The 25,400-nt window shown below is 40.3% G+C and overlaps 1 protein-coding gene across 1 annotated transcript in view; it reads left to right on the top strand.

Annotated features, from left to right (window-relative positions):
• pappa2 (pappalysin 2) overlaps window positions 1-25,400 on the top strand; it is a 57,497-nt gene that overhangs the window by 5,979 nt on the left and 26,118 nt on the right. The window contains exons 5-15 of the mRNA XM_030115665.1: window positions 5,928-6,076; window positions 7,092-7,231; window positions 7,393-7,546; window positions 7,943-8,135; window positions 8,965-9,098; window positions 12,547-12,729; window positions 12,819-13,122; window positions 15,240-15,368; window positions 16,060-16,145; window positions 21,483-21,679; window positions 24,197-24,310. Of these exons, the coding sequence (XP_029971525.1) occupies window positions 5,928-6,076; window positions 7,092-7,231; window positions 7,393-7,546; window positions 7,943-8,135; window positions 8,965-9,098; window positions 12,547-12,729; window positions 12,819-13,122; window positions 15,240-15,368; window positions 16,060-16,145; window positions 21,483-21,679; window positions 24,197-24,310 (1,783 nt within the window). The remainder of the gene's footprint in view (window positions 1-5,927; window positions 6,077-7,091; window positions 7,232-7,392; window positions 7,547-7,942; window positions 8,136-8,964; window positions 9,099-12,546; window positions 12,730-12,818; window positions 13,123-15,239; window positions 15,369-16,059; window positions 16,146-21,482; window positions 21,680-24,196; window positions 24,311-25,400) is intronic.

Raw genomic sequence — 25,400 nt, 5'->3', positions numbered from 1 at the left:
GTTTTAATTTTTTTCTTGAAGCAAATGCAGATTTGTAGCAAGCCAGATTTAAGGAGTGGCACTGTTGTGCGTCTGTAAATTCGCTATTAAGGGAACAAAGGAAGAAGAATCTGGGGTATTTGCTTTGAGCGTTTCGTAAATATTTTTTTTTCCAGATACATTCATTTTCTGGACGTCAACAGTCTTTTCCCAGCAATACATTGCCAAGACTTGTACAATGAACAGCTCAACACGCTACATGTACAAATTGGTACCCTTACTTTCCCCGGTGATTTTGTATGGAGCTCTGTGAAGTGGAGATGGCCGGTGAAGAGGCCAAAGTACACACTTATTTTTCCCAAACAACTCCAGCGGCAGCCCCGCTGCCTTCCATTTGGCCTGACAGACGGGCTCATGCAGAGTTCCAAATAGCTGGCATGAAGTCTCGCCATGAGGTCGCCGGTCCGTGTTCTTAAAGACCCAATGCTTAATCCAAATTGTAACCATAAGCTTCACGCTGTGCCACTGGGTGACAGAAGACGGGAGCTGAAGCAGCTTTTTAAAATGATAGATTTAGCACTTGGTTTGTGGAGTTGACAGAGTGTGACAGCTCAACACAAGAATGAATTATGCTTCTTAATACTGTGAAATAACCATCTTTTCCATTTGCGCTTCGGTCAGTGGACCTATTCTGTGCTATATATAAAGTTTTTGTATCTAAAGTACAGATGCACTTTAAAAATCAATATCTTAGAATAAAACATATGCTCTGGACCTCAATAACATTATGTGGAATATCACTGAGATACATTAATGGACTAAACACATATTGGGCGCAGGTCACGGTAGGTACCTTTCGAATTGCTGAGAGGTTTTCTGAGGAGTTGCTTCGAAATCATTTACACAAAAAAAAATACTATTGTTCCCTAACTACACGAGTTGAATGTTATGATTCTTCATTCATGTTCATTCAGAACTGTCGGGACATCACATTTACTTTTCGGTCCTCACCCCTTGAGCCACACTGTGCGCTATTCTACTGGTCAGCAGGCTGACCTCACATTGAGAACTGGCCCCTGGTTCTCTGTGGAATTCACATTTTCTCCCTGTGCGCTTGGGCTTTCTCCAGGTACTCCGCTGTAGTCCAAAACTATGTGTTTGAGTTAAAGTGATGACTCTTAAAATTGCCTGTAGGTGTAAATGCGTCTGGTTATGAGTCTCTCTGTGTTTGCACTGTGATGGACTGGAAACCTGTCCAGAAGGTACACTGCCTTCTCCCAGAGTCAACTGGAATTGATTTTAGCGTCACGTGCCAATTTTTTTTTCCATTTTACTCTAAGTTTTGTTTTTTTGTTCCTGCTGGTGACATTGTGGGCAACAACAGTGATAGATTTAACTTCATATTTTATCAGCATTCCTTCTCAAACTGATGTAACTTTGTTTAAGTCAGGTTTTTTTTTTTCTCCCCACTATGTGGTGCAACGTGCAACAACATTGCAATTTGTAAGTGCAAAAGGCACTGCAGTCATCTGTATTTTACTCCTGGGGATAAAGACTGTGGCTGGCATTCTTTATTTGGTGTTGACTTTCCTGACCTGAAACACAGTGCGCTCTTGAGCAAGGTATCTACGTTTTCAGTAGCTAACAGAAACCCACTTTAAATGGACAGCTCCCAATGGCCAACAGATGGAGACTTTGGCTGTACTGTGCTGCGCCAAGGTGTGAATTTGTGCAGCTGTATGAATGTGAAACAGTCTCCTGCACGGAAAAAAAAAAAAAAAAAAAAAAAATCCCCCAAAACAAGCATAGTACTGAGTTTGCCCCTCTTGGAAGTTACAGGTAAAAATGAGATAGAATTGAAAAAAAGAAACTGAAGGAAAAAAAAAAATCCTTGGCCGGCGTGTGTGTGGTCTCATTGCTTGACCGTATGTAGGAAGTCTTTCAGGTGCGTCATAAGTGGATGTTAATTTATGTTTCCTTGTCATGAACTTGGTGAAATAGATACTGGCAGACAGGCAGGAAAAATGTGGTTGGTCGTTGTTGTGGTCAGAGGTTCTCTGTCTCAGCCTGAGCTCCGCGCCCTGCAGAGACGAGATGAGCACTAATGAAAAAAGCTGGACAGCAGTCAGCTTTCTGCTCTGTTGTTTTTCTCAAGAACAGTGTTATTCAGGGGTCTGGTGGTCAGTGGCCTCAGTCATAAAAATCACTCTTTAATTTGCTGTTTATTGTCATGTTGAGGGTATTATAAGGAGTTTTACAAAGAAAAGGATGAAATCATCGTGCTTAGATAAGGGCGGTGATTGGAAGCTGCTTTACTGCTTTTTGTTTTTGCATGAGAGGCATTCATAAATATGTTTTCTATACGTTACAGTATGTGTGCACTTGAGTGTATTCAGTGAATCTTGCCACAGTTCCTGTCTATAAGCTCCCAGCCCTCCACTGAATACTACATGAAAAGCTCACACCCAGGAGACCAGAGTGTCGTAAAAACTGGGCCCAGCAGACTAACAGTAGCGTAGGTCTTCTGGAAAGGTTCTGACCCCAGTTTGTTGCAAACGTTTTCTGTCCGTGAGTGTTTCAACATGCCGGCATGCATATCTGTGTACCTGGATCTCAACTCAAACTTTTTCAGGTGGAGAGAGAATTAATGTGAGGATGACATTTCACTGGCATTTGTGGAGCACTGGAGCATTTTTATGTTTGGGATCTGGGTTTTTGATATTTCCCCCCCCCCTCCCCTCCTTGCTTCTCTCTGAGCTCTTGGCCAGGTATTCAGACTGCGTGACCCTATATGTGTGCAGCTGCTGTGGGCCAATGCAGCGCCAGAGGTTTTTGAAGCCAGCTGCTGTCACAACACAAATTTGTTGTCGAAAGCCAGTTGCGGTGCGATGGCTAGGTACGCTGCAGATCCTGGCATCACATGAAAGAAAAGAAATCGGGAAGTGGAAAGATGGAGAGGCAAAGAAAAAGGCAAGGGTGGAGATGGAGTAATGGGGTGGTACGGGACATCATGTCCATTTAAGCTCAGACACATGTCCAGGATTTACGAACATTTTTTGGTTGGTTAATCCTTGACAGTGCACTTGAGCGCAGAAAGCTTCAGGAAATCCCAGTGAAAGAAGTCCGTTCCAGCCTTCGCTTGATGCTTAAAGCACACACAAATCTCATCTGTCATGTTATTAATTTAACTCCAATTTTATCCAGGTCAAGTTTTATTGTGCTCATGTTGAACTAACTGATACAAGCATGGCTCGATTTTTTTTCTCCCACACAACAATGAATGCACCTTTACATCTGAAGGAGAATTAATTGTTTCTGCCGGTTTATCCCATGATGTAATCGTCCTTCGGTTGCATTAATGCCAACTCATGCAAGGCAGCGCATTACGGCAGGATTATGTGAAATTCTTGGGTGTGTCACAACAAATGCTAATGGCATGGAAACATTTCTCGACGCTCGATTCTAAAAAAGCATCACCCATTTGTGGCACTCAATTTGGCAGCCATTGATTTTTCAGCTCCATTAACAACAAAATGTCACAATGATATAGTCAACTGGGGACTGTATCTGTCAGTTTGCGAGTCAGACAGTTCTTCAGCTTTTAGCCGAAGTTCATTCTCTTATTGGCGTCTACAATTTCACATAGTAACCATGCAAGAGCTGACTGTTGATCCACACAGCGTTTGATTTATCCACAAATTTAGATAACTCATAACCAATCTTTCATTTCAATCATGCTGAACTATTTATTTTTTGTCAGGTTGGCTGTAATCTTCCATTGAGGCATCCTCTGAGTCTCAGAAGTTGAAGAGTCAACTCTTTAGTGGTCAACTTTCTGTCACTTATAATTGCTCAGCCTGGGGTGATGGATACTGCGCGCAGCCTCGACTGAACTCGGCTTCAGTCATGTAAGGAGTGCAGGGTTTTCCTGAAGCATCTTAAATCTTAAACCTTATTTAGTCAGGCAAAGTGCCCAAGAAAACACGTCCTTATTTACTGTACAAGTCATGCGCTGATGGACGGACTGCATTAGGGGGAGGATTACCCACATGCAGGACTCTTGGCTGCCGAGCAACACCTTTGGACCAATTTAGATGTGAAGTGCCTCACTTAACGCTCCTTCGATGGTGGTGTACTGGTGCATGGTGACCATTGCTTTCTCGTTCACTGAGTTAGATTTTAAAGCTGACGTCTTACAGTGAGAAGCTCTCCTGTCTAAACTGTGCACTGTTGGAACAAATAAAACCATGTTGAGGCTTTTCATACATCAGTAACGCTTCAAAAAGTGCACAATAAAACAATTTATTCATTCTTTAATAATAAAGAAACACCTAAATTGACAAGTCTGCACAAATAAAACCTTTTTGCAGGATCCATGCATTTACTTGAATTAATTTTTTTAATACAAAGTCATTTTACCAAATGCTGTGCTGACACACTACTAGAAGAATCCAGGTACACAGAGATTCACACAATCCACTGCAGACATATTTTTTTTCATCAAGCAGTTAAGATGCTCCAGAAAACCATAGGAGACTTGGCCAAGAGCTTAAAGCGTCTGGCACGCAGGGGTTGGGCAGCGAGCGAGACCGTGCCCCATGGCTCTCAGACCCAGTCGGGTCTAATGATGAGAGGTGCAAAAGCTTTCCAGCTATGAAAGCAAAGGAGAAAAATGACATGTGACATCACCGCAGCCGCGGAAAAACAAACTTGGCTTCACACATCAAAGGGTAATTTATCACAGACAGAGAGAAAGATGTGGGAGCGGTGTGCTGCTTGGGGGGAGTGGCTCTTCGCGGTCGGACCAATTTAAATAGTTAGGATTTGAGTTGGATGGTGAAGGATTGGCACAAATTGTTGTCCGTGACAGAGGTGCTCTACTCTGCACTTCTCTCATCAGATTCATTTATATCTCTAAAAGCACATGTTTCAAGGGATTTGAAAACAATTTGAGAAACAACAACAACAACAACAACAACAACAATATTGTCTTCATAAAACCTGCTGACATTGAAGTGAACACTATTCAGAGAGCTCGTGTTTGTCGTTGGGACAATTAGATCAGCTTTTTCCCAAAATGACCGATATTCTGGAGGGTTAACGATTACCAAAAACGTTCTAATAAAAAAGAGAACGTACGAGCTGACGATGGGGTGGTCCAAGTTTTATTAGCTTGATTTACAAAGATTTAACAATACATTTAACTAATTAGCATGTGTGTTCCCACTGTGTTGACACAAGTTTTTTACATGATACACTTGTTTTTTTTTTGCACCGGGAGAGGAGCAGTTCTCCAATTCCGTTGTACGCTGTTTAATGATGATAAAGGATACTCTATTCTGAAACCAATTATTTTTATACAATTTATATAAAGAATTATTTTTTTTTGTATTACATACAAGCCTAGCATGTAAATGTTGCAAAGCAGCAACAAACCAGTCTCATTATTCAGTACTATAGTTTGATGAAATTCCAGCAGAAATGTTCTAATATGTATCATCATGAGGACATTTCGAAACAAACGCTTTGAATACACTTCCAACAAAACCCTTTTCAAACAACTGTGTGCAGGTGAATCATATTTGGCAAGTAACCAAGTCTGCTATGTAGAATGTGCACCAATTAAGCATTATAAATGGAAATATCAGTGTGATGGTTTTAAATTGACACTTGTTTACACAACTTGTAATGAGAAAATTAGACATTACGTTTAATTTAAATGTTCAAACAAGTGCTAAATTTGTAAATACATGCAGGGCCGTGCTGTGATAGTGACAGATCAGAGATAAACATCGTTTTATATTCCTTTAATGTTTATTTTGGTTGATCATTTGCACCATGCGGTCAGATTCAGTGTTGTATTCAGTCTTGATTGGTGTTTATATACTACACAAAACAAATTGTGATCCACTATTTCCATTTATGTTTAATTTTTTTCTCTTCTACAGGGCATATATGAGTGTGAAAGAGCTAAAGGAGGTACTGCAGCTGAGTGGCACAGACACACTCAATGTTTTCTTTGCCAGCAACTCTGTGCGTGAAGAGCTGGCGGGAGCTGCAACCTGGCCGTGGGCAAAGGAGGCTCTTACTCACCAAGGTATCTGATTGCTTTCATGCTAGACTATAACTATAGCAGTTATTTTCCCTTCTTTTTTTTGTTTGTTTCCCAGTTCAGCTTATTCAGTTTTCTCCCTCATTTGCGCTTTCTCATCTTCCATTTCTTGCAAAGTTGCTGTTATTTTCCCCCCTCTGGCTCTTCTCACGCTTGCTCTTTATTGAGCCATCGTTTCATCTTTTGCCTCAACTCTCCATCATTTGTCGTCTGCTTTGGCCAAGTTAGATGAGGAGGGCGTTTTGAGGCTGGCAAATATTTTCCTCTTCTAATCATTAGACCCGTATTCACTGGAAAAGGCTAATCAACCCAACAACAACCAAACAAGCAGCAGTGTTTGCTTTGTACCACTGTGGCCACCCATGTACACATACCAGTTGTTTCTTTCATCCCTTTATGTTTTCATGTAGAACTGTAGTAGGTTTCTCACCCTGGCTGGAGTACTATTTGGCCACTGGGACCTTTCACAAGTACTTTTGGTTGTTTACTGAATTCACAAGTTGAACACTATTGTCATTCATTCCTGGTTACACAGAACTGTGCAGCTGCTGGCAGCAACCCCCTGCTCGAGTCACGGTTAGAAAGTCTCACATCACTGTAAAAATCCCCCCAGTTCAAGTCTGGGCTCGGGGGCCTTTCCTGGCTGTGTTTGGGGCTAAATTTGAAACTCCCCAAAACAACTCGGCATTTTACATTTCCCTGTGACGAACCAAGTGTGTTTGCAATTTTGATGAGAATGCAATGCTGATTAATAGAAAACTAAATATATAGTCATATCTTAAATCAAATAGTCTTATTTTCAATAAACAACACTTCATACTGACGTGACACAAAGATTTGAGTTTTTGCATATGGATAGCATAAAATGCATAATTTTATCACTTGTCTAAACATATGCTTTAAAAAGTCACATGTCAACAACAGAAAGCCCCCCAAAATACCACCATGCTGTAATGTATTGTAGAAAACCTGAATTTCAAACAGTGCCTCTTGTCCTCAGGTGGGATGGTCTTGAACCCCATGTACTTCGGCACCTCGGGCCACCATAACACAATGATCCATGAGATGGGGCACATATTTGGGCTGTACCATGTGTTCAAGGGGGTGAGCGAGCGGGACTCCTGTGATGACCCGTGTCAGGTACAGCTATTTTTGGATAGAATATTTCCCATGGAGCAGAAGGCACTGTTGAATGTGGACTTAAATATAATACATCCTCCGAAATAATACCTAATACCTAAAGGATCTGTGTATAATGGAATGGGTTAGTTTAGATATTTATCTCTGACACACTTTCGCAGGAGACCACCCCATCCATGGAGACTGGAGATTTGTGTGCCGACACTGCTCCGACGCCCAAATCCAAAGCCTGCCAAGATCCCGGAGCTGTGAAAGACAGCTGTGGAGTCACAACCTACCAGGACACGCCTTACAGTAACTACATGAGTTACACAGGTACAGTTGTTATATTATCTTTCCTCTCTCTTTTTTTATATTGCTCACAAAAAATCTATTTGTAGTTGGTATACTGTAATAAATATTCACATATCAGCAGAGTAATGAGGGAAAAAAAATACTCAGTAATCAGCTGCTATAAAAGAAAATCAAATAGGTACTATTGACAGATTTCAATTTAATGTTTTTTTTTAAAGGTAAATGTGTGTTTAACTCAATTCAACCAAATATTAACCTGGATATTGCTCAATAAACTTATTACTCTTATCTTTGCATATGTCTTCACAGCACCAATCTGGAATTCTTGTTAATAAATATTAATTAGTAAATAACTATTTCCTATAGCTAACTAATCTTTGAGATTAATTAGACTTTCACTGTTTTGCTTCGCACCAGATGACAATTGTACCGATCATTTCACTCCGAACCAAGTGGCTCGCATGCACTGTTATCTGGACTTGGTGTACCAGAAGTGGCTGACGGAACAGAAACCGGTCCCCGTCCCTCTGGCTCCTATTGTGACGGACCAGAGTCCAGATTCTGTCACCATCTATTGGCTCCCACCTTTAAGAGGACCCCTTTATCAAAGGTACGACTGCATAACAGTAATAAAATTGGTCACATTTAGTCTTGTCTGTAATCTTCATCTAGCTTCTAACAGAATATTCATCCATGCAGTTGTAACTTACCGGAAATTTGAGCTGAAAATATGTAACTATTTATTAGTATGAGCATTTTAGCTTGTTCCATGGAAGCCTTTGTGAATTTATACAATCATGAATAATGTCTTGCAGCTTTAACTGATTAAAAACTGTACAGTTGGGCCAATTAGGCTAGCTTCTGCATGACAGCTTTACCAGTTCCTCAAAGGAAACATTTCACCAGGACTACAGTATATCAGACAGAAACCTTCTTTTTTTATCATCCACATGATTTTTAGTGGATAGTTTGAACACATTATTGATGATTGGTATTTATAATGATTGATTATGCTGCCTAATGAATAAAACATCTCTAGCTTTTAGTACAGCTGATTGTTGGTTTTATGCAGCAGTGGTTGTTAAACTGACTGCATTATTTATATTTCCCAGTGCGTTGCCTGAATATAAAAACTGGGTAAACTGAGTGACGGGATTATGATCAAACAAAGGCTCCCCGTGGAAGTATGTTGCACAAACAGCTGGCCATTGTGCAGTGGATTATGGAATTCTCAACATATAAAACTCGTTGCACCTCCAAATTTGGACAAAACCAGCCCGAGTTTGGCCATCAGCTGAAACTCATCCCTTTCTACTGCCCACCTTCTCCTTCAGGATTTTGTCCATATCTAGTAAAAATACTTTCAGCTCTGTGCCGCAATAAATACTGTATATTTTTATTTTTGAAGTAATTAGCCGCTCTGCATCCTCTCGCCCCAGCTCTTCGTTCCACGTGTCTGGTGTCGACTGCGGAGACTGTGAGAGAGACGGCGTCTTCCATCAGTATGCCCATGAGGCCGCCTCACCTCGCATATGCGACACCTCAGGCTACTGGTCACCCGAAGAGGCAATCGGTTGGTTACAAGTCTGTGTGACTGTCAAGTATTTACTACTTTTTGAGGGAAATTAAAACGTGAACCCACTGATTTAATGTTGACATAGAATTCTGGTGGGAAAATGAACTAATGTTATTATAGCTATAGTTGCAACACAGTAAGTGTAAGAGAGTGTGTGTGTGTGTGTGTTTGTGCACTTGACAAAACATTTGTGAACTTCATGAAACTTTCACAAAACCTTCAAACTCACTTTTAGTTGTCCCATACATAATGTTTTTTCTCCACTTAGAGCTACAGTTAAAATGGCTGCTCAATAACAAAAACTTTGCTTTTTTTTCTCTCTCCAGTCGTTTCAAAATCAATAGATCATTGAGCTTATTGACTGACGTGAATATGGTTGTCGGAAAGACAGATGATATTGTTTTTGGTCATATTAGCTCCACAAATCTCCAGTACTTAATTGAGCACTTTTTCTAATACTTTCTCTCTCAGTGTGGCATTGACATGGTGGACTCTCGTATTTTAAGGATTTAGATTTATGTCTGTGTCTTGTTTCAACAGGAGCAAAAAATACCCCCCCCCCCCCCCCCCCCCACACACACACACACACACACACACACACACACACACACACACACCTACACACACACACACACACACACACAAACGCACGTCTCTCTCTTGTAAAATTCAGGTGCGTGCAAGGCTAATAGCTCCTGGAAGAGGAAAAAGCAGAAAATCATTAAATGATAATTGCCCTCCGCTACAGACCGCTCTCTGTGTCTGTCTTGTTTTAGGCAAAGCGAGAAGGATTATTAGGGCATGCGTCTACTCTGGGTAATGTTTGGGTGCTGTTCAAACATTGAACCTCAGTCATAAACTAAGAAGTGTATCCTGTGGCACTGTACGTGAAACGTTACACTTCATGTAAGCACATGGTCCTTGTTATTCCAATCACAATTTCTGGAGACGCACGGTTTCCTTTGACATGACATATAGGGTGAGGGGAAAGAAATTGAAAAAAAAAAAAAGGAACACAGGAAAGCAAACAAAAAAGCAAAGGAACAGAAAGAGAAAAAAAAAAGAAACATGGGGGCGATATAGAGGAAAAAAAAATGAACGCACCCAACACAGCAACACTTTCCTCTCTGGAAACTCTACCCAAATATGTGGAAATCCTCTGCTGGTATTTATGCTTTGAAAACAAGCTGCAAAGAGGAACAGGGGGGGATTATGGGTCCCTCTTTTGCTGCGGGATCATAACGATGATAAAGAGTCAATTACAGAGTTACTCTAAACAGTGGTATGCACATAGCTGAGGAGACAGCCTGTCTGCTGGCTGCCAGGCTCGCTTTTCACTTTTTCCCCACTTCTGAGGACGGAGATGCGTTGGTCACTTCGTCAGCCGGCGGAGATGGGCGGCCGTCCTCCGTAGGCTTAAAACGGACAGGAAATCGAATTCATTCAATGTGGATATCATAGCTGGAGACCCAGTATAGGATTTAATTGAAAAACATTGCCAGCGAGAAAAAATTGGCCAAATTTACATCTCAAAATGTTGACTCTGCCGATGTCGACTGGCTTTTTTCACTCGCAAGGGAAAAAGCTGTTCCGAATAGTTTCGAATACTGCCCCCCTGTTGCGAAGCATTAAATTGGTTTATGTGCTGCATAAAAGTTTAAAAAGGATAACTATTTCAAAATGAACAGGTTTAAAGCGAGCGCTTAAACGTGGCCCATGCAGTTAAAATTGGATCAAAGGCTCAACAGACCGTGCAGGTCTGTAAAATGTAATATATTATATGCTTATTAGATGAAGATAGATGTATGACATGAGTTTAAAAGAATATGTATAATTTATATAATCAGACACTTTAATTTTTTATTTTTTATTATTATTATTTGTAATGCAAGCACTTAGAGAAGATAAAACTTAAACTCAAGCGGTTCTAAACAGGGAAAACTCCCTCTATGAGGCAGCGACACTAACCACTTCACCACAGTTTCACTAACACGTGTTAAACAATACATGACATATATTTGATCTGAAATTGAATATGAATAAAAAAAAGAAGAATGGACGCATTCAAAATCCAGGACAAATAAAATAAACGAAAGTGCAAGAAAATCAACGACAGTCATCAGTCATAAAATTATGTGGTTTTCCAAAGGTTGACGGTACACTAACTCTCATGGAAATTATTCATGTTTTCAGTTAATTTATACTGCTTGGTGCATTGGGATAGCAGGGCCATCCATCATCTCCTTTATACAGGTCATGGCAAATGTCCTCTTCCAGTATTAAAGGCATTTAGATCGTTTACAGTGAATTATTACTATATTAATAGTGAAACTGAGGTTTGGCTTTTAAAAAACATTAAATGTTTCAATAGTACTAATATATCCAGAGTCTTCAGTAGCCCCGAAAATGTGGCAAGTCAAAAAAAAAAAAAAAGAAAGAATTTACAGTTCACAGTTCTTCTTCACTTACACGCCTACTTAAAGTGCAATCTTAACGTCTCTTACCTGGCGTCCTTTGTCTTTTTGACAGTTTGACGGTCAATTATGCTTCCACACATGGCTGATCGAAGTGGGTGTGAAATATGTAACACCTCATTACGGCTTTATTTGGCTTTCACCCGGGACACGGCTGTCAATAACTACACTGCAATGCAATTCCACAGTGGTAATCACTACCGCTGCAACAATTAACAACTAATTTAGCCTGGTGTAATGATGTTACTACTGGGTTTTTGAATGAGGGCCACATTTAGGTAAGGGAGGAATGACTCGTAACTTTCACAACCGGAAAGTTCAGCTCTTTTCGTACTGATATGACTGAGTTTCCTGGTAGTTGTTAAAAGTAATACTGGGAAATGTATTTTCAGTCACTATAAAATAAGGGCAGAAACTATGTCTGAATGCTATCATGGCAGTGGCATTTCCCCGCTGACGGATTCACGCTCGTCATCTTATTCAAGTAATACTAGATGGTGTCAGTGGTTTGTTTTTCCTGCTTCAAACTAAAAATAAATGCATGTAAAAAAAAAACAAAAACTACTTTACCAGTTAAACTGACTAATTAGATATCTTAAAACAACTTTGATAGTCATTATACCTGATGCACAGTTAAACAGTTTTTGTTAATTTTAGCTGCCATGTTTGGTTTACCCTCCTGAGATTCACACATTCTGGGAAAACATGCACACAAAAGTACAAATCAGTTTTTCAGACTGGGTCAGAAAGCTCCCTCTGTCTTGTCTGGGTCAGTCTGAAGACCGCTTCACCTGTTAGGTTCAGCTGAAGTCACATCAGTGAATTAGAGGAAGATGCTCTGTAAGCCTGGCTGTCATTGCTTCTGGAAATTTCCAACACCACATCTGAGGAATACTATTAATATGCAGACAGAGCAGCAGAAGGGAAGCAAACTTTTATACTTTTAGCAAAAGTACTTTTACTGACCTCAGGGCCGCCGGACGTGGAGCAGCACTGTGATCCGAGTCTCCAGGCGTGGAGTCCTGAGCTCAGCCTTTACGACACCAACGTGACGTCTCCCTGCCCCGACACCGAGGGCTGCACTCTCACGCTGAAGTTCCTCTACCCGGTCGTTCCACACGCGCTGACTCTCTGGGTCACGTACATCTCCTCAAGTGAGCAAATTGTGTCCATGAACGTCTTCGTTATCACTGTTGAGCACAGACTTCTTGATGAGCGTCCATTCTTCTTTGTCCTCTTTCAGATAACCCAGCCATAGCCAACATTGAGCTGATCACAGATGCAGGAAAAAGCATCGACCTCGGTCCGCAGCACGTTTTCTGTGACATGCCCCTCACCGTGCGCCTCGACACCCACAACGCTGCCATCGCCGCCATTAAGCTCTGCACCTTTGATGAGAAAATGGAGATTGATGCAGCCATGCTGTCTTCAGGCCCCGGCAGTCCGCTCTGCTCCGGCTGTCAGCCTCTGCTCTACCGCATCCAGCGGCGGCCGCCTTTCGCCAGCAACCCGCATCCACCTCAGACCAAGCAGACCTTCACAGACAGGTAAAGGTTTCATTCACTTCACTTCATCCTTCAATAAAGGGGCTGTAAGAAAAAGTATTTATCACGTATGCAGTCACCACAGTGCCAAATGGGATTTCGCAGGTGTGTTGCATTTTTCAGCCTGAACCTCCCAAAAACAAAATCCTCTCTGGACCTTTGTTGACTTTTGAGGTCGCCCCACACACAGCATCTCCAGAGATCAGAAATAAAAGTAAGATGGGGGAAAAAAAAAAAAAAAAAAAAGTTATTTAAGGCCAGTACGGAGAACATTCCTCAGCATACCTCTGTGTCCATGCATGTGTGTGTGTGTGTGTGTGTGTCCTCAGATCTGCTAATCCAAAGATATCCGTCTCTTAAAACTGTCTGGATCTGGTAGTGTTTGAAAAGCTCCAAACACAAATGTTTCCAGCATGGGGATGTCGAGTGTGTCCACTGATCCAAATCTGTTTCAACAACCATATACTTAATCAAAGGCTTGCTGAACTTTGGGGTTTAGGTTGAATCGCTCTGTATCCCCGTCTCGTACTGTGGGGTGTCCAAACGATTACTGGAATCCAAATGTAAAGCCACACGCCAGTTCTCTTCTATCCACGCAACGAGCAGTCCTTCATAAAATCCTCTCAGTGTCTCAGTGTGTACACAGACATCCGATAAGCACCTGCCAGAATATGACATCCGTGTCACATGATTCCAGATCATTTGAAATTTAGTGGCTCCTCTGTTTTCCTGAGAGGTTGTTGCTGTTTTACAGAGCAGGGCGGATGTTAGGTGGACACAGCTTCAAAAACAGTTTATTTTTCAGGGAACACGTCTCCTATGTTACACAAGCTGTGTCTAAGTGCAAAAAGATGTAAGAACCGATGGGAATTGAGTTATGTGGGACTGAGGAGGGCAGCGAGGGGTTGATGTGAGGAGAGGGGAGTGTGTTTGAGAGCAATGAGTTTGGAAAAGAAAAGGAGAAGGGGAGCAGAGGAGGGTGGGATAGAAGAGATGAAAAAGAAGAGAGAAAAGGGAGGAAAGGCAACAGTTCCTGACAGAGATGCAGAAAGACCCACACAGAGGTGTTGACAGAAGAGCGTTTTGAGAAAGACGAAAAGCTGGGGGGGGGGGGAAGCTGCTGTTGCTGAAGGAATAAGAAAATGCAAGGAGTAGCAAGAAGACATGACCGAAGGCGACAACAGCATAGCCGAGGCGAGGAAAAGTAAGAGAAGGCAGAGGGTTTTTTTTATTTTTTTGGACGTGAAGCAAATGTGAGCAACAGAGGCCATAAACACCAGTGGCTGCTTGGATCATGTCTTCAGTCGTTTCCTCCAGTGTAAGTTCACTGAAAACAATGCAGACAAAAAGGGAGAAAAAGGACTCTTCTGTCAGTCACACACATTAAAAATCTCAGTATTCAATGTGATGCTAAAAACGTCAAGAAAGCGCTGTTCCTTTAGAATTTGTTAGTCAATCAAATCTACAACATAAGGTTTGTACAACCATTTTTCTTGACTACAACTGGACTAAATAGATTTCTTTTTTGGAACTCTTCTACCTATACAGCACATTTTTGATGCGTCAGAGGTCTCAAAGCACTTTGCATATTAGTTTGTCAGATTTCTCCATTCATGCACAAGTTCACACACCGACAGCGACCGCTGCCATGCAAAATGCTCTCTGCAGCTGAAAATAGACGAGAAGAGAGGGACTCCATCTCATATTCTTCTGATTCATAATTAATAAGGGAAATTTATGAAGTATTGGGAAATTGGACACAGCACAGATACTGTCTTTGTGTGCTTCTCCTGGTTAACTCGCATACCAGGTGGAGGGAAAACAGGGAGACAGCTTCTTTTTATAGACGCACCAAAACAGATCAATAGTCCTGACACTGGAGCCACGGTAATGTTACACACACTTCCTCCTGTGGGGGCTTTAAGGTCACTGGATACAGCAAGGTTATGGTTAGACACCACTGAATAAGTTCCACTTTGCTTTGTGTTTTTATTACAGCAATCCCAAACCCTCGGTTTGCAGAATCAATCAGGGTTAATGGAGAATTCATGTGTTGGTGGGGGGCAGTGAATTTACCAATAAGCATTCACAAAGATCTCTTTTTTTTTTTTTTTCCTAAGCTCTGTCATACAGGGAGTCAAGTATGAATATTCGGTCCAGGTGGAATCGGATGGTCTCCTCAGCGATCACTCTCCGTCTTTACTCTACACACACGGGCAGCCGTACTGTGGGGATGGTCGCATTGACAGGTACAGACAAGTTTAGCTTAAAAATGTGTTTGTCTTCTGTCCCAGCCTTTGGTTATTTGAAAATAACATTCACAATAACACGGACAAGTATTATTGCATTGTTTTAGTTAACTGTTTTGGACATCTCCTATTTCTTTTATTATTCTTTATGAATGTGTTTAGATATACAGTAAATGTGCGTCTGTGCATGTGTGTTTTTATGAAGAGGAGCACACATACATACTGTATATACATGTGTCTTTTTGTGCATCACTTGTAAAGCTGCTCCATTTTACTTCCTGTAAGGTGCTTTGAATAAAACGGTTGATTTACAGATTTAATTGAAAACGGTGGTAGATTGCACAGTGGTGTAGTGGTTCGTACGCTGGCCTCACAGTGATGGAACCACTTCCATTCTGCAACAAGTGCTTTCTTTCTGAGAACTTTGCATGTTCTTCCTGTGCTGTTGTGGTTTTCTCTCCTCTCGGTTGTGTGAGTGCATGTGGGTGATTGTCCAACACTGGGTGCATTAACTTGTGATTTGTCCAAGATTTATCGAGTTTGGCTTCAGCTGTCCACAGCACTGAGAAAAAAAGTAGAAATTGAATGGATGCATAACAATAGAAGTTATATACAAGTTATAAGAAGTTATATAATACTGCTATTGACCAATGTAAAGGAAATGAAGCTGATGTTGGTTTTCTCTCTGTAGGTCCGAACAGTGTGATGATAGTAATCTGCTTGACGGTGACGGCTGTTCTAAGAAATGTCTTAAAGAAATGGGCTTCAAATGTAATGGTAAGTCTCATTCACTGTGGTCTACATGCAGTTTAAATCTTAGTTCCTATCAAACTGTGGTTCCGCTTCAAAAACAAACGCAACAGTTTTATTATCATACATCAAAACTGCCAAGTCTGCCCTTTGTCTTACATGTGAAACATGCTTACCAACTTTCAACCAACTTTCAGTCACTGAATAGACAGAAACCTTTCATTTGAGCACGCAGCAGCATTAAGAAAAACAATCAAGCCGATCAAATTTAATTTAGAAGTCGCAAAAGCTTCTGGCTTGAATGGATTCCACAAACCATTAATGTAACTCAGAGCATAACATAAGAGCAAACAGATGAAATGAAGGGCAGAAAAAAAAAGTATGTTTTTGGTTTGCTGAATCACAAATGTTTTTTTTAGAAAAGCACTTTGACATTAGGCTGGCAAACAAAAAAAAAATCAAAACAAAACAAAAAACACATGATTCAATCTCAAAACATATGCCAAGTTGTTTTCATTTTTTTTTTCTATTTTTATTAAGGTTTACCGATGTGATATCAGCTAAGAAATATTGATTATTTATATTGATGTTGACATTTATTTGATGTTACTTATGTATTTTCTACTGATCATGTTTTGGTTTTGGACATTGGTGCCATTTTATTTGTAATAGAATTTATAAAATCAGAAATAAATTTTCTCTTTCCGCTATCATCAGCTCACATCTGGATCTCAAAGTTGGACAGCTCTCCTCAGTCCAAGATCCCAAAGCTTCTGATATTTCTCATACAGTGACCTCCATCGTTGAGTCACTGAAGGCCATCTCATAGTTGAGAGTCAAAACATACAAAGTAGTTTCGTCATTTCTTGTTCTTTATTGACACTGTTTTCCTTCTGTATCCAGCAAGGAAATGGAAATAGCAAAGAGCAACTGTGATCAGGGTTTGATGTAAGTTAAACTTTGGTGTGGATTACACAAGTTTGCACAATTTGTTCTTTGAATAAACAACCGGAGATTTAGAGTAACATGAGAAGCATGAAGAAACAGTTAATTTGTGGCTCAGTGAGTCATATGGCTGCCAGAAACTCAAATAATGTGTGTTGAAGATGGAGTTAATAAAGATGATTCACCTGTTTAGGCTCATTTGTTTATAATTTTGGCTCTATGACTCTCACTCTTGAAATGAGGCAGAAATGTTGCTCAGTTGACCCTGGGACTGGTGGTAAGAAAGCCGTAAAAAAAACCCCACCAAAAACATGCAGCATAACATGAAAAAAGACAAACAGAGAAGCCACAGACGGTGCCCCCGTAGTTTGTGATTCCACCACAGGACAACAATACTTTGTCTCTGCACCCTCGCCCAGTCTGAAGCATGCAGACAAGCCACAACAGAAGCCGCACGGCACATCGGGGAAGGGAGTTCACCCAAACCACTTCATTGTAAGCAGAAGGCCTTTTGTCAACATGTGTTTCTTGACCTTGATAGTAGGTAAACACACTGAAAAAAATTCAACATGAATAAGCAAAGCTGGTCACGGGACAAAGAGAACATGAAGCTCGCGCGTGATTTCATTATATTTTGTAGTTGAAATGCACTCACTGACACACAACACTCACATTTTGGTTGCTGTTCGAATACACGCATGAACACTGCAGGCTTATCGAGCCTCAACCATCCCCATGTCTTCATGTCTCCATGTCTTCTACTTGATCCAGATAAGAGCAGAACTTAGCCTCAATAACAGAAGCAATCAGTCTCTGTCTCGGTTTCTATTTGAAGTACTGGAAATTAGCGTGATTGATAAAATAAATCAGTTGTGATTCTTAACTTGACTTCAAACTACCTCTCACCCCCAACTCGAGAGAAAAACTCAAAGCTTTGTGGTTTATGAATGTTCCATAACATTAATAAAAACGTGTCACTGATCACTTGAGATGAGGTAATGATAATAGCAATTTATTCGACCAATGCAGTGTTTTGTTGTCGCAAGTCTAAAATAACTGTGTCTCTGTTTCACCGTCAGGAAATTGAGCCACATAACAGCAGAAATTACTCTCAGTGAGTTTGAAATAAATGCGTCTATTACATGGTGTTCCTATTTAAATGTATCCCACATTTTCTGTAGTACCAAACTTGTCAGTGGTTTCACACATTTTCATAACATCAGTAAAGTGTGAATCTTCTCTTGAAATAACGCAGAGGTTGATCTTCCTCATCGAAAGACTTGAGCCAGATAAAAGCCAAAGTTTGCCTTTATGTCAAGAAAAATCATTTCAGCTATTACATGATGTTCCCCAACATTCTTAAAATTGAGGCACCCTATTAGAGGATTTTTAACCAAATATTTGTTGGTCACCCAAAACAGTAAGCTGTTATAATTTTTCCTGTGCAACAGAAGTATCCCACACTGCGAAGAAGGCGTGACTGTTCCCCAGAGATCAGACAGAATTATCCATGCATCTTACTCTATATAAGCCTAACATTCATGAAAATTAGTGAGATGAGACATCTTTCTAAATTACCCTTGAACCTCCAAGTGTTTCTCATTGAAAGACTTGGAGGCAGACAAGTGTAGACATCAGCTCTATTGTGGTTTTCGGTGTTGCTTTTTAAAGACCTGAAACACAGCCGTTGCAAAACACAAAGATCTCCAAATACTGGAGCTGCTAAGTTGAATCAGTTAAATAATGTTATCCTTTGTGGTTGCTCATAAATATTTCTTAATATCACTGAAAAGGTGCGAATGGTCAATTGAGACGAGACAGCTTGATAGGCTGATTTTTTTTTTTTTTTTTCTTCTTTCTCATGCCGTGGACTGTTTCCACTGGCAGCCGTATGGTCGTTATTCATGTGTGGTGTAAGGGTTTGTGTTATGAGAGCTTGTTACAGGCTAAAATTTCCATCATCCAGTCAATTTATTTGTCAGACAGACCAGTCCTCCCCTTGTCTCCCACAACGGCCTGCCATGCCGTGACTGACGCTATTACATCTCTTATTTTACAATAAGAGACATCATGACTAGGAAGGAAAACAATTTGGCAAAAACAAGATTTTTTTTTTTTTTTTTTTTTTACAAATTGCAACACTTTAAACCCATTATTCAGTTGTACTTCTTAGTCATAGATGGAATATTTGTTTGGGTTTTCCTTCTACATTTACTCGACCCAAATAACTCCGAGCGTGCCAGCTCTCCTCGCCTTTCCAGCCCTGCAGTTTTACCACACCAACTGCTTTTATGGCCTTCTCACACAAACGGCAGACAAGACATTTGTGATCATTACGGTGCTGCTCGGGTCAGTTTTTAATAATAAATCCTGCTGATTTATAACTTTAATCAAGGTATAAATTAGACGATGTGCATGCCTCGAATAAAAAAACAGACGGTCTTAATAGTTTAAAGGAGGTGATAAATTAGTTGTTTTGTTGTAAATGCAAGCTTTGGAATTAAAATGATTGAATCATTTTCACAGGTGCTGTCAAAGCAGAGGCGGAGTGTTTGCTGAGTTAACTTAGTGCCAAATGAACTCAAAAAGAAAATATGGCGTTGAATTGTTTTGGTCTTATTTGCTTTTGTTTTTTTGTTTTTTTTATCAGAAACATGTTTCCGTTGACTAATCGAAGCCAGTTGTGCGGCGCAGGTTGTCTGTCTAACTTCTGCAGCTGTCCAGATGTTAACGAGGCCAAACGTCTGAAGTGTCTGATGTTTGCCGCCTTTTCACAAATAACTGCCGCATTAGAAACTGTTGTCCGGCTCATGGTTCCCACTCTTTTTTATGATACACCGCCGAAGCGCATTACATCAACACCCTTCCTCTATTGCACATGTGTTTATTTTGTCATCGTCAGCTATGCTACAGGAAGCATAATAGCCTACATTCAATTAAATATGTAGTAACGTCTGAAACCCAAGCACACTTTTTCTCCAAAATACTTCAGTATCGCTGGCCAAGGGGCAATTTCCTTCTGCTTTTAGGCAAATGCAGCATGATCACAGTCACATTTCAGTGTAGTTTTGTTTTTTAACAAAATCCACTTTACAGTCTAACCTGATCGCACTACTGCAGAATTCTGGTGTAAGAAAAGTAAAGTTGAGGAGTGGCGTTTATGTGATAGTGTTTGTTTTTTTTTAGATTATAGCTTCTTGAGTGTTTCCCATGCGCTGCCCCTCATGTACAGTCTGTGAGGAGAGACCAAAAACAGTAGAAACTGATTCTGATACGAAGCAGTCCTGCTGAATATGACAAGTATAAGTAACTAAAACATGTAAAATAACCAGATAGTCATATTACAAACTCTGATTAATTCCATCAAAACTGAAGATCATGGCAGAATTCATAGCAAAGCCGTCAGAATGATATTTTATTGTGCTGGTATCATCAGTGATGAAGGCAAGAAAACAATCTGCTTTCAGTGAACTTAAAGACACCTTATGAATGTTGGAAAAAAGTTTTGGCATGGCGTTTTATACTTAATATATTATTTCTTAACTCTTTGAGTTCATAAAAAAAGGCCATGGGATATATTTGTTCATTGTTCAAGAGTAAAAGATTAAAGTATGTGTAAAGCCGAAATTAATATCGGTTTTGACTTTTTCACACCACAGATTTATGTTTAAGTAACCACACTGTCAAGTTTGAATGATTAGAAAAAAAAGGCGAGATGTGCTTTAAACTGATGAGAATGTGAGCCACCCCCTCAGCTCTCACACTGTGGGGGCGTGTCTGAGCTAAAACTCTGCAGAGTAAACTTTACAGAAGACCAGAATTTTCTTCACCGGGACTTTAACTGCCTGCTCGAGATTCTGCTTCCTTGAACCTCCATGAGGAGTTTATTTTGCTGGTGGTTATTAATTTAGAGTTGATAAAAATTAATTTAAAATGTATGAAATGTCAATAATGAATAAGGAGCTGTTTTCTACTGGACTTTAAACAAGTTATCCTCACTGGTTTTCACAACCCTTTGTAGCACATGACATTACTGCTGTGATTTGGTGATACAAAGATAAACAAAGACCACCTTTTTACCACAGGGATCAAACTCACTGGCCAGTTCACATATTTATTATTGATATCACATTATTATTATTAAAATCCAGTAATCAAAGTTAAAGTTCCTCTTTCTTTGCATAGCTCAGAGTCAGTTGATAGCACAAGGGGTCAGATATAGTCGAGCTGACGTGGCTGACATTAAAAGTGGCCAATGAAAATACAGAATGGATTTGCTCTGAATTGGTTCACTGACAAACAGATTTGGATGAGAGTCTAACAGTGGGGGATGAGCGTTTGCCCTGCCAGATTAAGAAACCAGGCTTTATATTCTTTCATAAATCCTCCTCTCTCATTCTTTTCCCTCCATCTCCCAAGGCGAACCCAGTCAGTGTTATGTTTTTGACGGAGACGGCGTGTGTGAGGAGTTCGAGCGAGGCTCCAGCGTTCAGGACTGCGGTTACTTCACACCTCTGGGCTACACAGACCAGTGGGCATCCGCCGCCACGGCTTCCCACCAGGACCCCAACCGCTGCCCCGCCCGCGCCGTCACCGGGGAGCCTTCGCTCACCAAGGTATGACGCGTGAACCACGGGGCACATAAAGGGCTTCCAGATGACAATAAACGCGCCGAGGAGGCCACAGTGTAAATCCTCCGCTCAGCTGGCTGCCTTTCTAAACACATTTCATCACCGCGCTATTTTCGTCAACATAAATTCTCTGTATAAATACTCAATAAAAACAATATCCAGAACCTGACAGGAGGCCCATAAAAGTGTCTGCACTTTTAATTTTTCAACCATCGCGAATGTTGACAACCGGAGACATCAGACATCAACCGGCCTTCTGGCCATCAGTTTCTGGAAACTTTGGACTATTTTGGACAAATTATCAAAAACTATGGTAGAACTGCTGCAGCAAATTTGCTTAAAAGTGAATACGACACGTGTCATATTAAATGAAGCAAAAAGATCCTTGACTGCAGAGATGCCAGACAGTTTGGTTTCAGCGCTGCAGGAAGAACAATCGTAACATTTGTGGAATGAGCTTTCTGTGCGGCGTTTGCATGTTCTCACTCCAGCTGCCTCCCACAAGCCAGAGATAGACTTGTTTGCATAACAGCCCTGAGTTGTGATTGGCTGTCTTCTTGTGTTAGGTCTGTGATGAACTGGCGTGAATGAAAGTTTCCAGTAAATTGTTTTCTTATCGTCGAAGTATGACAATATTTTTGAAGCCTGAGTAACCCCAGACAGAGCAGAAATGCTAATTAGTAGTGAGTCATTTTGTGTTTGGTTGAGTTGAATAACCAAAAGAAGAGCTATAGCAACTAGGGGAATAAAAAAATAAGAGAAGGAGCCTTTCTGCATGTCTGTGCTGGATATTTTGGCAGAACTTTCTATGACCGAACTGCATCTTTGAACACACCTCTGCTCCTTCTCTTCAATCACTTTCCAACTCTGACACCTTTCATTCCAGGCCCATCATTACCGAAAAGCCAAATTATGTCTCCAGTTTATGAGCGCGCACACATCGATACAGCTTCTCAGATGCTTTACTTTGTCATTTTCAGCTCCTCCCAATTGAACAAGAAGTACAAATAAAATTTTCATTCAATAAAAAGCTTAGAACAGAGAGCTAAACACGCATTGTCCTTAAATACTTTAAACTTTAAAACAGAGGAAATAGTAACTGACAGATTAAGGTATAACTTACATACAAAGTTATAATTACTGACATTTCTGCGAGCCCGCCACTTTTTACTTACGCTGTACATTAAAACATTTGAATAGCTATGTTTTTTCACTGTCATCACTTCATAAGTAACTCACTGACCGTGTGGAGAAGAGTCGCGAGTCCTTTTAAGGTGATAAGAAAACTCAGAATTACTTAATATATTATCAGTTCTAGGCATATATTTAAAGAGCTCTAAAGGGGACACACCTGTCCCGTGTGTTCCTACTTTAATAAAAATAAAATATATGTAAAACAACAAAAAACATTCACCTTCACATCATGGTTTCAACCTTTATACTAAGCCAGCAGAATGAAATTGTTTAACTTAAATTACTTGGCTGCAGGCCTGTTCACTTCAGGATAGTAAAAGAAACAAACAAAAAAACTTCACTTGATCTCCAAGGAGTTGCAGTAGTCTAGGCAGTTTGTTTTAAAGGGTGTGGTGCAGTGGAGTACTCATCCAAGCTGATGGGTGGAGAGGAGGATGCAGGTGGAGGCTGAAGTCCTACAGGTGGATCCAGTTATCCAGCATCGTCAGAGGACCTCTGAGCTTCCTGGGAGGCCTGTTCTCCCCTCACACACACACATCACACACCACACACAGACACACGCACACACACACACCCCAGTCAGGTGCAAAAATCAGAGCTCCAGTCACACCTGCAGCAATCAGCCTGGAGCTGCACACACAACTCTGCAGGAAAAAAATTAAAAAATAACATTCCTTTGACAAAATAAATACATTTAAACAGTAACCATTCTCTTGTATGTTCAAACACATTGTAAATAAACTGAAAATACACAGTGACATCATTGTTTTAATCTTGTCTTTCTCCTATTTATTTATTTATATTATATTATATTATATTATATTATATTATATTATATTATATTATATTATATTATATTTGGATATTTATTAATATTTTACACTGGGCTACGCATAAATTGTGTTGTATTTAAGAATCAATAACATTCAAATAATAATAATAAGACTGGCCATCACAGTGCTGATAGCCCACTTTAAAAAATGATAATTATAATCAACAGCAATTCATAAATTTAAAAAAAAAAAGTCTTGAGTGTATTTTTGGGTAATGCAACAAATGAAAGTCACTTTTCCAAATAACTGGTTACAGTTTAATTCCAGTGACTCATTAAATTGACGAGTAACTGTTTGAAAATGCTAATTATATTTCAGTACTGGAAAAAAAATTCAAAGCAAAACTTGATTATTCTATCTATATTAATGGCACCAAAGGAAATGTATCTGTGCTTTATATCTGAACCATTCCTACCATGCAGGGATATGTAATAACTTTCTATCATCAGTTACACTTGCCTTCTCCTGTGTGAAGCTCTGCAGCTATCAGCACCTGGAGGCGAGCGAGACGTTGCCCACTGACGCCTGGTTTCCGTGCACGGCCCAACCTGACGCAAACAATGACCTGGAACATTCATTTTGGCTCAAGGTATGTGTGCATGTGTTTGTGTGTAAGCACACCCCCCCCCTTTCTTTTTCCTTTGCTGAATGACTGTGGGTGGCTACTCGGTCTTTAACAGCTTCCAGCTCTCTCCAATACTTCTTTAAATGGAGCTGAAGGGTCTCTCAAACAGACGGCTGGCTCAAAACTCCACACGCACACATTCCTGACTTTCTAGCAAATGCATGATTCACACAATGCATTGGTATCTATAATTACTTATTTTCCAGGTCACTTCTGAACTTGGACTTCTAATGATCTGTGGATGATTACAAAATGATGTCTGCTCCCCTCCCTTCTCACTCTTTATTTACATTTTATTCTTTCAACGTAAGGGATACTAATCAATGAACTCACTCAATAATGACCTTTGCCAGGGTATTTATAGCAGAGGATCAAGTGTTAAATAATTACCCCTCATTTGCATACTTAAGGGTTCACAAGTTGTGAAAACACTGACATCTGAAGGGATATTTGTTTCTCAAACCAAAATAGAAATTGTTATGCAGAGCAACAATTAGTGTTCCTGATTTTTCAAAGATGACTCACAAAGATTACATATCATTGAAAAGACCCATTTGAAAGTGATATTTGCTCATTAATGCACGAATAATATCGAGAGAGCTCCTGATACATCTTAAGTTTAAAATGGTTCATTTCCGCTGTTTATCTTCACCGCTCCAGTGTTCTCTTACCAACAGTGCTTCACATAAATAACCTCATTTGTGCAGAGAACTGTATTTGGACCTGGTTTTCTCCTTCAGACCTGTGTCTGCTTCTCATATTTTGTATTTTTTTTGATTGTTTAATCTTTCCACAGCATGGCTCCCACAATCAACTCCAGACTGAGCGTAGGCTAGCTGTTGATTTGACTGATAGCTTCATAGCCTTGTCTGTCACTCGTTGGATTATACAGTCCTTTGCATTCATGAGTTTGCCTCTTTCCTGTCTTACACGTGCTCTTTTTTTTCTTTTTCTTTCGGTCTCATCATTTCCACTTGGTTTTTGAATGACTCATCTTTCCATCCCCTGCTTCTTTAATGGACAGTCTCTTTATCAGACGCATCTCTGCAACCTC

Source organism: Salarias fasciatus, chromosome 18 (assembly GCF_902148845.1).
Source record: "Salarias fasciatus chromosome 18, fSalaFa1.1, whole genome shotgun sequence".
NCBI classification, from domain to species: Eukaryota; Metazoa; Chordata; class Actinopteri; order Blenniiformes; family Blenniidae; genus Salarias; species Salarias fasciatus.
This window is presented reverse-complemented; position numbering and strand designations above follow the sequence as displayed.